The sequence below is a fragment of the Anomaloglossus baeobatrachus genome, chromosome 2 (genome assembly GCF_048569485.1).
Source record: "Anomaloglossus baeobatrachus isolate aAnoBae1 chromosome 2, aAnoBae1.hap1, whole genome shotgun sequence".
In the NCBI taxonomy this organism is placed as follows: Eukaryota; Metazoa; Chordata; class Amphibia; order Anura; family Aromobatidae; genus Anomaloglossus; species Anomaloglossus baeobatrachus.
Genome location: NC_134354.1, coordinates 367,393,673 through 367,406,545, shown reverse-complemented (window position 1 = coordinate 367,406,545; position 12,873 = coordinate 367,393,673). Strand labels below are relative to the sequence as shown.

General features: G+C 44.2%; 1 protein-coding gene across 1 annotated transcript in view; it reads right to left on the bottom strand.

Annotated features, from left to right (window-relative positions):
* Nucleotides 1-12,873, bottom strand: part of LOC142291475 (protein argonaute-1) — a 168,991-nt gene that overhangs the window by 42,163 nt on the left and 113,955 nt on the right. Inside the window, exons 10-11 of the mRNA XM_075336029.1 lie at nucleotides 6,532-6,654; nucleotides 710-843 (exon numbers count right to left, since the gene is read on the bottom strand). Of these exons, the coding sequence (XP_075192144.1) occupies nucleotides 710-843; nucleotides 6,532-6,654 (257 nt within the window). The remainder of the gene's footprint in view (nucleotides 1-709; nucleotides 844-6,531; nucleotides 6,655-12,873) is intronic.

The following is a 12,873-nucleotide window of genomic DNA, read 5'->3' as shown; positions in this document are numbered from 1 at the left end:
TATGCAATGTATATAGCTATTCATGTGTAAATCTGGCATGATTTCATCTGAAATGAACATATTGTGCCTCCAAATTAACTATGTATAGTTTTGCTGTTACAGATATTTGTAGAGAAGGCTTTTAGAGCAGAGCTAAACTAAAAAATAGCAAAAGTGTTTTCATAAGAATTATCATCTAATGTTTCATGCCTTGAGCAGAAGTCTGAGCATGATCAGAAAACCTTGAATAAGAAGGTGTGTACAAACGTTTGGTCTGTACTGTGTGTGTGTGTGTATATATTACCAGTTGTGTATATTAGATTTTATGACAGGGTATTGATCCAGGGAACTAGTCTGATTGCCGGATGTGGAGTCAGGAAGGAAATTTTTTCCCCATTGGAACTTGTTTGCCACATTGGTTTTTTTTTTTTTGCCTTCCTCTGAATCAACATGTTAGGCTACGGGTTGAACTAGATGGACTTAGAGTCTTCCCTTCAACCTTAAAAACTATGATAGAGATTATATATATATATATATATATATATATATATATATATATATATATATATATATATATATATATATATATACACACACACACACACACACACACACACACACACACACACACACACACACATACATATACACACACACGTTCTTTTTCAAATACTAATTAAAAATTTTCCGGCACCCATCTGGTTATTTTCTGCCACGAGCCGATACTTACTTCAGTACTTCCTCTCTGCATTGTTTCTGTGGAGCAAAGCAAGCGATGGCCCAAACTTTAATTTCAATGCCATTATAGAACTGCTTTCCTCTCATGTCCCACACACCTTGGTTTGGCGTTGCAATCGCTCTGTTCTAGGAAAACAAATGACATATTAAAGAGACTATTTGAAGAGATCAAAGTACATTTTCTGCCCACATAAATCCATCAAGAAAGGAGGGAGCTGTTGGAGCGGGAAAGAGAAGTTGCTGCTGTTAATAGGATGTGTTCTGTCAGTCTATTCCTGCACTCCCAACAACACTGCTCATTGATGGTATATACATACATAGATACACACACACACACACACACACACACACACAGTGTATGTATGTATGTATGTATGTATGTATGTATGTATGTATGTATGTATGTATGTATACAGACATATATACATACACACAGTGGGGAAATTAATTATTAGATGCACTGCAGATTTTGCAAGTTTTCCCACCTACAAGAATGGAGAGGTCGGTCCTTAATATTTATAGTAGGTACACCTCAACTGTGACAGAAACAAAATCCAGAAAATCACATTGTTTGATTTTTATATAATTTATTTGCATTTTATTGCATGAAATAAGTATTTGATCACCTAGAAACCAGCATCAATTCTGGCTCTCACAGACCGTCTATTTTTTTTTTTTAGGCTGCATGCCCACGATCAGGGTTTGAAGTGTTTTGGGCACAGCATGTTTTCACTGAGTCCAAAATGATGCATTATACAGCACAATACAGTGGATGGATTTTCTAGAAATCACATGCCCACTGTGCTTGTTTTTCTAGAGCATAAACAGATATGTGGTACAGCTTCCCGAGCCATAGCATGTCAATTTATTTATGTACTGATTGTGGGGACAGCCCTCCTAGTCTGCACTCATTAACTATATTAATTGCACCTGTTTGACCTCATTACCTGTCCACACAATCACACTCCAACCTCTCCATCATGTCCCAGACCAAACCACTGTTTAACCCCTTCAGCCCACAGCCTATTTTGACCGTTAAGACCAGGCCACTTTTTGCAATTTTGACCAGTGTCACTTTATGAGGCTATAACTCTGGAACGCTTCAGCGGATCCCGGTGATTCTGAGATTGTTTTTTCATGACATATTGGGCTTCATGTCAGTGGTAAATTTAGGCCAAATTTTTTTGCGTTTCTTTGTGAAAAAAACGGAGATTTCACAAAAAGTTTAAAAATTTTGTAATTTTCAAACTTTGAATTTTTATGCTCTAAAACCAACGAGACATTATGACACAAAATAATTAATAAATAACATTTCCCACATGTCTACTTTACATCAGCACAATTTTGGGGGAAAAAAATTAAGGAAGTTATAGAGGTTCAAAGTTTATGAGCAATTTCTCATTTTTACAACAAAATTTACAAAGCCACATTTTTTTAGGGACCACATCATATTTGAAGCGATTTTGAGAGGTCTACATGACACAAAACACCCAAAAGTGACAATTCTAAAAACTGCACCCCTCAGGCTACTCAAAACCACATCCAACAAGGTTATTAACCCTTCAGGTGCTTCACAGTAACTAAAGCAATGTGGAAGGAAAAAAATGAACATTTTACTTTTTGCAACAAAAATGTTAATTTAGCCTCAAATATTGCATTTCACAAGGGTAGCAGGATTCTATCAACCTCCAAAATTTGTTGGGCAAATTTCTTCTGAGCACGCAGATACCTCATATGTGGCGAAAAAACACTGTTTGCACGCACAGCAGGACTTGGAAGGGAAGGAGTGTCATTTGACTTTTTGAACAGAAAATTAGCTGGAATTGTTAGCCGCACCATGTTGCGTTTGGAGAGCCCCTGATGTGCCCAAACAGTGGAGCTCCCCCACTTGTGACCCCATTTTGGAAACTAGACCCCTCATGGAATTTATCTAGATGTTTACTGAGCACTTTGAACCTCTGGGGGCTTCACAAAAGTTAATAAAGTTGAGCCGTGAAAATAAAAAAAAAAAATGTTACTACAAAATTGTTACTTCAACCAGGTAGCTTTTTTCTCCACAAGGGTATCAGGAAAAAATGCACCATAAAATATATGGTGCAATTTCTCCTGAGTACACAGATACCTCATATGTGGTGGAAATGAAATGTTTGGGCGTACAGCAGGACTCGGAAGACAAGGAGCGTCATTTGACTTTTCAAACGCAAAATTGTCTGGAATAATTAGCGTGCGTATTCCATGTTGTGTTTGGAGAGCCCCTGAGGTGGCGTAACAGTGGAGCTCCCCCGCATGTGACCCCATTTTGGAAACTAGACCCCTCATGGCATAGAAAAAAAAAATCAGGGCGCACGCAAAGATGTGCTGCAAAAATGGGGGGGGGACTAGGTGGGATGGAAAAAAGAAGTCCTGTCCAAAGTCGAGTACGGCTGCAGGACGCTTGCTGATCAGGTACCTAATTGTACAAATTTTGTCTTTTTTTTTTATTTGGGGTGCACAAAAAAAAAAGGAAAAACTCGAGCAACAATTACGTACCTGATCAGCCAATCACGTAGCTGATCAGCGCTTGGCGGTAAGCGGGGGTGTGGGTTGGGTGGAAATAGGGAGTGGGAGTTGGGATTGGGGATAGCTATAAAAGAGCCACGAACAAATACTTACAGGTTGGATCAGAACAGCAGCAGGATCACAGGAGAGATGGCTGCGGATGGGAGAGGGCGCAGTGGATGCAGGAGCGGCGGAGGATGGGGGGGAGGGGAGTGGGAGGTGAGATTGGGGATAGTTACCTTACAGGATGGATCTAGGCAGCAGGATCACAGGAGATGAAGGAGGCAGCAGATCGGGGAGGGTGAGAGGTGGGAGAGGGGGCAGCAGATCACGGGGGTGAGAGGTGGGGAGAGAAGTGATGGAGCACAGATCAAGGGGGTGAGGTGGGGGGCGGGCAGAAAATCACAGGGGTGAGGGGGAGGGAGCAGGCAGCAGATCACGGAGGAGAGAGGTGGGGGTGCGGGCAGCCGATCACAGAGGTGAGGGGGAGGGGGTGGGCAGCAGATCATAGAGGTGAGGGGGCGGGCAGCCAATCATGGGGGTGAGGGGGTGGGCAGCAGAACACGGTGGTGAGGGGGCGGGGGCGAGCAGCCGATCACGGAGGTGAGAGGTGGGGATGCGGGCAGCAGATCGGGGAGAGCGGTGGCAGATGGAGGAGGGCGGCGGTTCGGGAGGCTTTTCGCTGGCTCGATACAGTACAATGGCAGCGCGGCAACTTCCGGGTCCCATGCTCCGGTCACATAACAGCATGGGACCAGAGCTTGTCGCCCTGCCATTGTACTGTATACACTGTACTGGCGTGCTCCAGGACCGACAAGTGAAGCTGAGGGGGGCGGTCACCGGCCCAGGTCCACGGTGATTGGAGAGATCGGTCACAAGGCTGGTCTCTCCAATCAGAGCTGCTGGAGCGGGGGGAGGGTGATCTAGCTGAGGTCACCCAGCCCCAGCCAATGAACAGTGCTACAGCTGCACTGATCATGGCTGAATTTCAATGTTTAAGCCATTTTCAATGGCTGAAACATTACAGTGCCTGTGATTGGCTGACGAACGCCGCTCATTCAATCACAGCCTCCGTAGGTCCGGAGAGGAGGCACCACCCCTCCCGAGGTCCCCTCCTCCCTGAATCTGCGGATTGTGTGAACTGGCTGGCTTCGGTGCCGCGACTTTGCCATGACGGATACATCCGTCATGGGTCTAACTAGCAGGGCACCATGACGGATGTATCCGTCAAAAGTCGTGAAGGGGTTAAGAACATCAGGAACAAAAGTGTAGACCTGCACAAGGCTGGGATGAGATACAAGACAATAGGCAAGCAGCTTGGTGAGAAGGCAACAACTGTTGGTTCAATTATTAGTAAATGGAGAAAACACAAGTTCACTGTCAATCATAACTGTCTGAAGCTCAATGCAAAATGTTACCTCATGCGGTAAGGATGGTTCTGAGATAGGTCAGAAATCAGCCAAGAACTACACGGGAGGACTTGGTCACTGACAAGCAGAGAGCTGGGACCATAATCTCAAAGATTACCGTTAGTATCACCCTACAATGTCATGGATTATAATTCTGCAGGGCACGTAACGTCTCCCTGCTCATACCAGCACATGTCCAGGCTTGTATGAATGATCCACAGGAGGCATGGGAGAAGGTCATGTGGTCAGATGAGTCCAAAATAGAACTTTTTGGTATTAACTCCACTCGCCGTGTTTGGAGGAAGAAAAAGGATGAGTACAACCCCAAGAACACAGTCCCAATCGTGATGCATGGAGGTGGAAACATACTTTGGGGGTGTCTTTCTGCAAGAGGGACATGATGACTGTGCTGTATTGAAGGGAGGATGGATGGGGTCATGCATCGCGATATTTTGGCCAACAACCTCCTTCCCTCAGTAAGAGCATTGAAAATGGGTCTTCCATCAGGACAATGACCTGAAATACACAGCTAGGGCAACTAAGGAGCGGCACCATAAGAAGCATTTCAAAAGTCCTGGAGTGGCCTAGCAGCCCAATAGAAAATCTTTGGCGGGAGCTGAATCTCAATGTTGCCCAATGACAGCTCAGAAACCTGAAAGATCTGGAGAAGATCTGCATGGAGGAATGAGCCAAAATCCCTGCTGCAGTGTGTGCAAACTTTGTCAAGAGCTACAGGAAACGACTGACCTCTGTAATTGCAAACAAAAGGTTTATGAATCAAACATTAAGTTGTTTTATTTGCATTTAATGGCATTAAATAAGTATTTAAAAATCATACAAATGTGATTTCCTGGATTTTTTTGGGGATTCTGTCACAGTTGAAGTGTACCTATGATAACAATTATAGACCTCTCCAGTCTTTGTAGTTGGGAAAACTTTGAAAATCAGCAGTGTACCGAATACTTATTTTCCCCACTGTACATAACATCCCCCCATACTGCCTATAAAGAGTTTGCTTAAGGCCTCCTCTCTCCCACATGCATTTAATACGGATGAGTGCAATCCAATACAACATCAGATTGCACTCGCACCAATGTTAAATAATTGGCATGAAAAAACAAAAATAAAAAAGTTAAGATATCAGCATGCCGCATTCGGCAGCATATCTCAGATCACGTGCCCCCATACAAGTCTATACGTGTGTATGAAACCTGAGTGCAGCCCAATATACGCAGAGACAGGCAATGGAGACGATGGAGAGATTAATCTCTCCTTCTCAGCACCTGTTATCCTACTCTTGCATGTGAGAGTATTGGATTGCAGTAACATGACAGTTGGATCATGCTCGCAGGAGAGCGTGAGCCGAGTGTCATTAGCACATCACATCTGATTCTCCAGTATCGGATGCCATACACTAATGGGAGAGAGGCCTTAGAGTGTTATAGAAGCAGAGCCTCCTCCCTTCTGTGTGCACAATAAATGGAAGACATCACATCAGCTTCCACTCTGGAGCTGAGCGCACGGAAATCTGACAGATACCTGTAGAAAAGAAACTGCTTAAAAAAACGCACTATAACTCAGAATGGCACAAATTGTTATTTTTCATTTACACGTACAACTTACCCTGAAAATATATCTGAAATGATAGGCTAACAATACATTACGTATAGACAGGCAGCCATGCTACAAAGCACAGACAAGTAGACATGTTATACGAGAGTGAAGTGAAGTATTAGGTTAGGGTTAGCTCATAGATGCGTGATACAGGACTGATCCATAAGCTGTACCATTTTCATATTCAGTTTTAAACTGTACTGAAATGTATGCAGAATCCAAAAACATGTATAAGAAAAAGTTATTGTCTTACTCTTCCTCCATATTGCAGTATGGGTGCCGGGAGGACCCTTCCTGTAACCTCGGTCATGTCATCTTTCACTTTGATTCCAAACTCCTGAATGTACGGATCCAAATTGTAACTTGCATTCTTCATCTGGAAGTACAGAATAATACTGGTATAATAATATAATACAGACATTTGCAGATATGTGACGCAAACAAGATTGTTACAGAGTTTAGAATATGGGTTCATTGATAGAAAAGCCCAAGGCTACATTTTATATTATATGCCATTACACATGATACATGGAGGTCCCTCCTGTGGGACCCCTGATAATCCTGAGACTGAAGGGGATACTGCACCAGTTTAGGGTTGTGTCCCTTTCTCGGTTTTTCCCTGCACAGTTGGACGGTTGATAGAACTGCTCCACTGGGAAAATGTAGAAGGTGACACAGATCCACCTCAGCGCAGGGTCTTTATTTTCACAAAAATCGGTGAAGGTTCTAGAGGTCAGACCCAGCTGTTTGTAACATGAGGACATATCCAGATGTTAAAAAGTGTCAACTGTACCGAAACTAGTATCGCTAGGACATGGCATATCACTAGGATGGACCGGCCATCACTTTATGGGATGGAAAGCTCATTCATTTTCTGGGAGACGGGAGCCCAGGCCCACCTCCTTCTCACTAAAGGGTTTGACTGACAGGTCATTGCGAAAAATTCACCATTATGGGAAACCTTGTTAACCCCTTCAGCCCCCAGGCATTTTGTGTTTTTCCGTTTTGTTTTTTCCTCTTTATTCCGATAGCCGAAACTTTTTTATTTTTCTGTCAATCTTGCCATATGAGGGCTTGTTTTTTGCGGGACGAGTTGTACTTTTAAATGAAACCATAAGTTTTACCATATAGTATACTGGAAAACGGCAAAAAAAATTCCAAGTGCGGAAAAATTGCAAAAAAAAGTGTGATCGCACAATAGTTTTTGGGATATTTTATTCACAGTGTTCACTATATGGTAAAACCGATGTGTCAATGTGATGCCTGAGGTCAGTGCGAGTTTGTAGACATCAAACATGAATAGGTTTACTTGTATTTAATCAAACATGAATAGGTTTACTTGTATTTAAGGGGTTAAAAAAATTCACAAGCTTGTCCAAAAAAAAAGTGGCGCACGTTTTGCGCCATTTTCCAAAACCCATAACCTTCTCATTTTTCGGGATCTGAGGCTTAGTGACTGCTTATTTTTTGCGTCTCGAGCTGACGTTTTTAACTGTACCATTTTTGCGCAGATGCTACGTTTTGATCGCCTGTTATTGCATTTTGCGGCGACCAAAAAACATAATTTTGGGGTTTGGAATTTTTTTGCCGCTACGCCGTTTACTGATCAGATTAATTGATTTTATATTTTGATAGATCGGGCATTTCTGAACGCGGCGATACCAAATATGTGTATTTTTTTTAATTTTTTAACCCTTTAATTTTCAATGGGGTGAAAGTTTTTTTTTTTTAATTTTACTAGTCACCCTAGGGGGCTATAGCGATCAGCAATCTGATCGCTCTGCCCTATCTGCAGATCATAGCTACAGAGCTGAGAACTGCAGATTTGCTGCTTTACTTTCAATGCCGGCTGTATTCCGGCATTGAGAGGAAGTGACTCATGTTAGCTACAGGCGTCATCACATGACCCTGTGCTACCATGGCAACCACCGAAAGTCACGTGATCATGTCACGTGACTTCCGATGGGGGCGGGGTAAGTCACTGTCATGGCGGCGCCCATATACATCTCTCTGCCAGATTTTGGCAGTGAGATGTAAGGGGTTAATGGTCGTGGGTGGAAGAGATTCCACCCGCGACTAGCAGGCACACGTCAGCTGTTGAAAACAGCTGATATGTGTGGGGATCGCCGCGACCTGCCCACTTCAGGGGGCGGGGATTAACCTCACACGATCCATGACGTACCCAGTACGTCATGGGTCGTTAAGGGGTTAATGTTGAATCTCAAAGCAAATGTGTCATGATTTTTATTTTTTGTTGGTGTTGTCTGACCACAACACTTCCACACTCCAAATACAGCAGCCTCAGGACACCGCGAAACCCTGGCTCTTACAATGTAGCTGCCTCAGTGTGAACTGGGTATACCCCGTGGGCTGTCCAGTTTACAAAAGGTGGGCAGAGCTAAGCACCATTTTGTTGTGCTCCACCGCTGAACTTCAATTTTCACCAGTCACCCGCTTATCTAATCCCAGTGTTCCTGACGACACAGCCCGCTTATCTAATCCTAGTGTACCTGACGACACAGCCCGCTTATCTAATCCCAGTGTACCTGACGAGGCAGCCTGCTTATCTAATCCCAGTGTACCTGACGACACAGCCCGCTTATCTAATCCCAGTGTACCTGACAAGGCAGCCCGCTTATCTAATCCCAGTGTACCTGACGAGGCAGCCCGCGTATCTAATCCCAGTGTACCTGACGACACAGCCCGCTTATCTAATCCTAGTGTACCCGACGACACAGCCCGCTTATCTAATCCTAGTGTACCCGACGACACAGCCCGCTTATCTAATCCTAGTGTACCCGACGACACAGCCTGCTTATCTAATCCCAGTGTACCTAACGACACAGCCCGCTTATCTAATCCCAGTGTACCCGACGACACAGCCAGTTTAACTAATCCTAGTGTACTCGAGGACACAGCCTGCTTATCTAATCCCAGTGTACCTAACGACACAGCCCGCTTATCTAATCCCAGTGTACCTGACGACACAGCCCGCTTATCTAATCCCAGTGTACCTGACGAGGCAGCCCGCTTATCTAATCCCAGTGTACCTGAGGACACAGCCCACTTATCTAATCCCAGTGTACCTAACGACACAGCCCACTTATCTAATCCCAGTGTACCTGACGACGCAGCCCGCTTATCTAATCCCAGTGTACCCGACGACACAGCCCGCTTATCTAGTCCTAGTGTACCCGACGAACCAGCCCGCTTATCTAATCCCAGTGTACCTAACCACACAGCCCACTTATCTAATCCCAGTGTACCTGACGACGCAGCCCGCTTATCTAATCCCAGTGTACCCGACGACACAGCCAGCTTAACTAATCCTAGTGTACCCGACGACACAGCCTGCTTATCTAATCCCAGTGTACCTAACGACACAGCCCGCTTATCTAATCCCAGTGTACCTGACGACACAGCCCGCTTATCTAATCCCAGTGTACCTGATGAGGCAGCCCGCTTATCTAATCCCAGTGTACCTGAGGACACAGCCCGCTTATCTAATCCCAGTGTACCTGACGACACAGCCCACTTATCTAATCCCAGTGTACCTAACGACACAGCCCACTTATCTAATCCCAGTGTACCTGACGATGCAGCCCGCTTAACTAATCCCAGTGTACCCGACGACACAGCCCGCTTATCTAATCCTAGTATACCCGACGAACCAGCCCGCTTATCTAATCCCAGTGTACCTGACAACAAAGCCCGCTTATCTAATCCCAGTGTACCTAACAACACAGCCCACTTATCTAATCCCAGTGTACCTGAGGACACAGCCAGTTTATCTAATCCTAGTGTACCCGACGACACAGCCCGCTTATCTAATCCCAGTGTACCTAACGACACAGCCCGCTTATCTAATCCCAGTGTACCTGACGAGGCAGCCCGCTTATCTAATCCCAGTGTACCTGACAAAGCCCGCTTATCTAATCCCAGTGTACCTGACACAGTCCGCTTATCTAATCCCAGTGTACCTGACAAAGCAGCCCGCTTATCTAATCCCAGTGTACCTGACAACACAGCCCGCTTATCTAATCCCAGTGTACCCAACGACACAGCCCACTTATCTAATCCCAGTGTACCTGACGCTTATCTAATCCCAGTGTAGCTGAGGACACAGCCAGCTTATCTAATCCTAGTGTACCCGACCACACAGCCCGCTTATCTAATCCCAGTGTACCTAACGACACAGCCCGCTTATCTAATCCCAGTGTACCTGACGAGGCAGCCCGCTTATCTAATCCCAGTGTACCTGACGAGGCAGCCCGCTTATCTAATCCCAGTGTACCTGAGGAGGCAGCCCGCTTATCTAATCCCAGTGTACCTGAGGACACAGCCCGCTTATCTAATCCCAGTGTACCTGACCAGCCCACTTATGTAATCCCAGTGTACCTGACACAGCCTGCTTATCTAATCCCAGTGTACCTAACGAGGCAGCCCGCTTATCTAATCCCAGTGTACCTGACACAGCCTGCTTATCTAATCCCAGTGTACCTAACGAGGCAGCCCGCTTATCTAATCCCAGTGTACCTGACACAGCCCGCTTATCTAATCCCAGTGTACCTGACAAAGCCCGCTTATCTAATCCCAGTGTACCTGACACAGTCCGTTTATCTAATCCCAGTGTACCTGACAAAGCAGCCCGCTTATCTAATCCCAGTGTACCTGACGAGGCAGCCCGCTTATCTAATCCCAGTGTACCTGACGACACAGCCCGCTTATCTAATCCCAGTGTACCTGACCAGCCCACTTATCTAATCCCAGTGTACCTGACACAGCCTGCTTATCTAATCCCAGTGTACCTAACGAGGCAGCCCGCTTATCTAATCCCAGTGTACCTAACGAGGCAGCCCGCTTATCTAATCCCAGTGTACCTGACACATCCTGCATTTCTAGTCCTAGAGCGTGACAAGCCAGCAGCCTCAACTAACAGAATCTATGCTGCCAGCTGTCCTCACAAAAACTGTTCACATCTCGGGAAATCAATGGATCATCAGTGGTTCCAAGGGAGGATAACACAGTCCACTGAAGACTGTAAATGGAGCACATGTATTTTTAGGATATTTACAAGTAAAAACATTCCTTTTACTACATATATTGAAGAATGTTCTTACATTTATAACGTTATTTCATATGCATATTAGAAAAGAAATATTTTTTTAAGTCTGTATATTTCTTTCTGAACATATTCAGGCTCTTTAGACTGAAATGCAAATCATTCAGGTTGACCATGACAGAAATTGAAGATGGACAAACCCACCAATTGCAGTGAATTATATAGCCAATTTTTACTGTGAAATTGGCTATATACTGCAACACTGAGTTGCAGTATATTGTACAAAAGAACAAACTGTTACAGTTTCAAGTCCCCCAAAGGTAGTAAGAGAAATATTTAACCCGTTCACCTCCCAGACTGTTTTCACCTTCTTGACCAGGCCAAATTTTAGAATTCTGACCGGTGTCACTTTAATAACTCTGAAACACTTAACATATCCGAGTAATTCTGAGAATGTTTTTGCGTGACAAATTGTACTTTATGATGATGGCTACATTTTGATTTTGCGTTTGTGAAAATATCAGAATGAGAACATTTTATATGCCCATTAACAAAATATTTATATCATACAAAATAGTTAATAAATAACATTTACCACGTGTCTACGTCATTATCACTATGGATAACAGTTTAGCAGCAATTTCTCCTCTTTCCAGCAAAATTTACAAAACCATTTTTTTCAGGCCCATATTACAATTGAAGTGACTGAGTGGCCTATGTGACAGAAAATACCCCGAGTTGCCTATGTGACACCATTTTAAAAATTGCACCTCTCAAAGTGCTCAAAACCACATTCAAGAAGTTTATTAACCCTTCAGGTGCTTCTCAGGAATTAAAGCAATGTGGAAGGGAAAAAAAAAAAGAAAACTTTACTTTTTTCCACAAAAATATGTTACTTTAGCGCCAAATTTTGCATTTTCACAAGGGTAACGAGAAGTTGCACAACAATTTGTACAGTCCGTTTTCTCCCGAGTACACAATCCCTTTTATAGGGTGGAAATCTACTGTTTGGGTGCACGGCAGGGCTCGGAAGGGAAGGAGCGCCATTCGACTTTTGGAGCACAAAATTGGCTGAAATAGCTAGCCGCCACCACGTCGTGTTTGCAAACCCCCGTAAGTGTCTAAACAGTGGATACCCCTCCCACACCTCACAAAAGACTATTTTGGAAACTACACCCCTCAAGGGATTTATCTAGTGGTGTGGTGAGCACCTTAAAACATAGAGCTTAAACAGTGGGAATCGCCCTCAAGAGACCCATTATTAGTCACTTACATCCATAGATGTAGTCCCAGAGGGGTGTAACTTCTATTTTTACGTTATGGGCATTCTCTAGAAACACGCAGTGGAAGTTAAAAAGTGAAAATTACAAATATGCTATTGTAGTGCCCAATACATTATAGTGCTCAATACATTATGCCAAGCTTGTGCTTCTAGAACCAGGCACCCATAAAATAAGTTGTCTCTCCTCGCTATGTTAATGTCAAACATGTGGATGCTAACTGTGGTTTAGCCACATTGTGGGGCTCAGAATG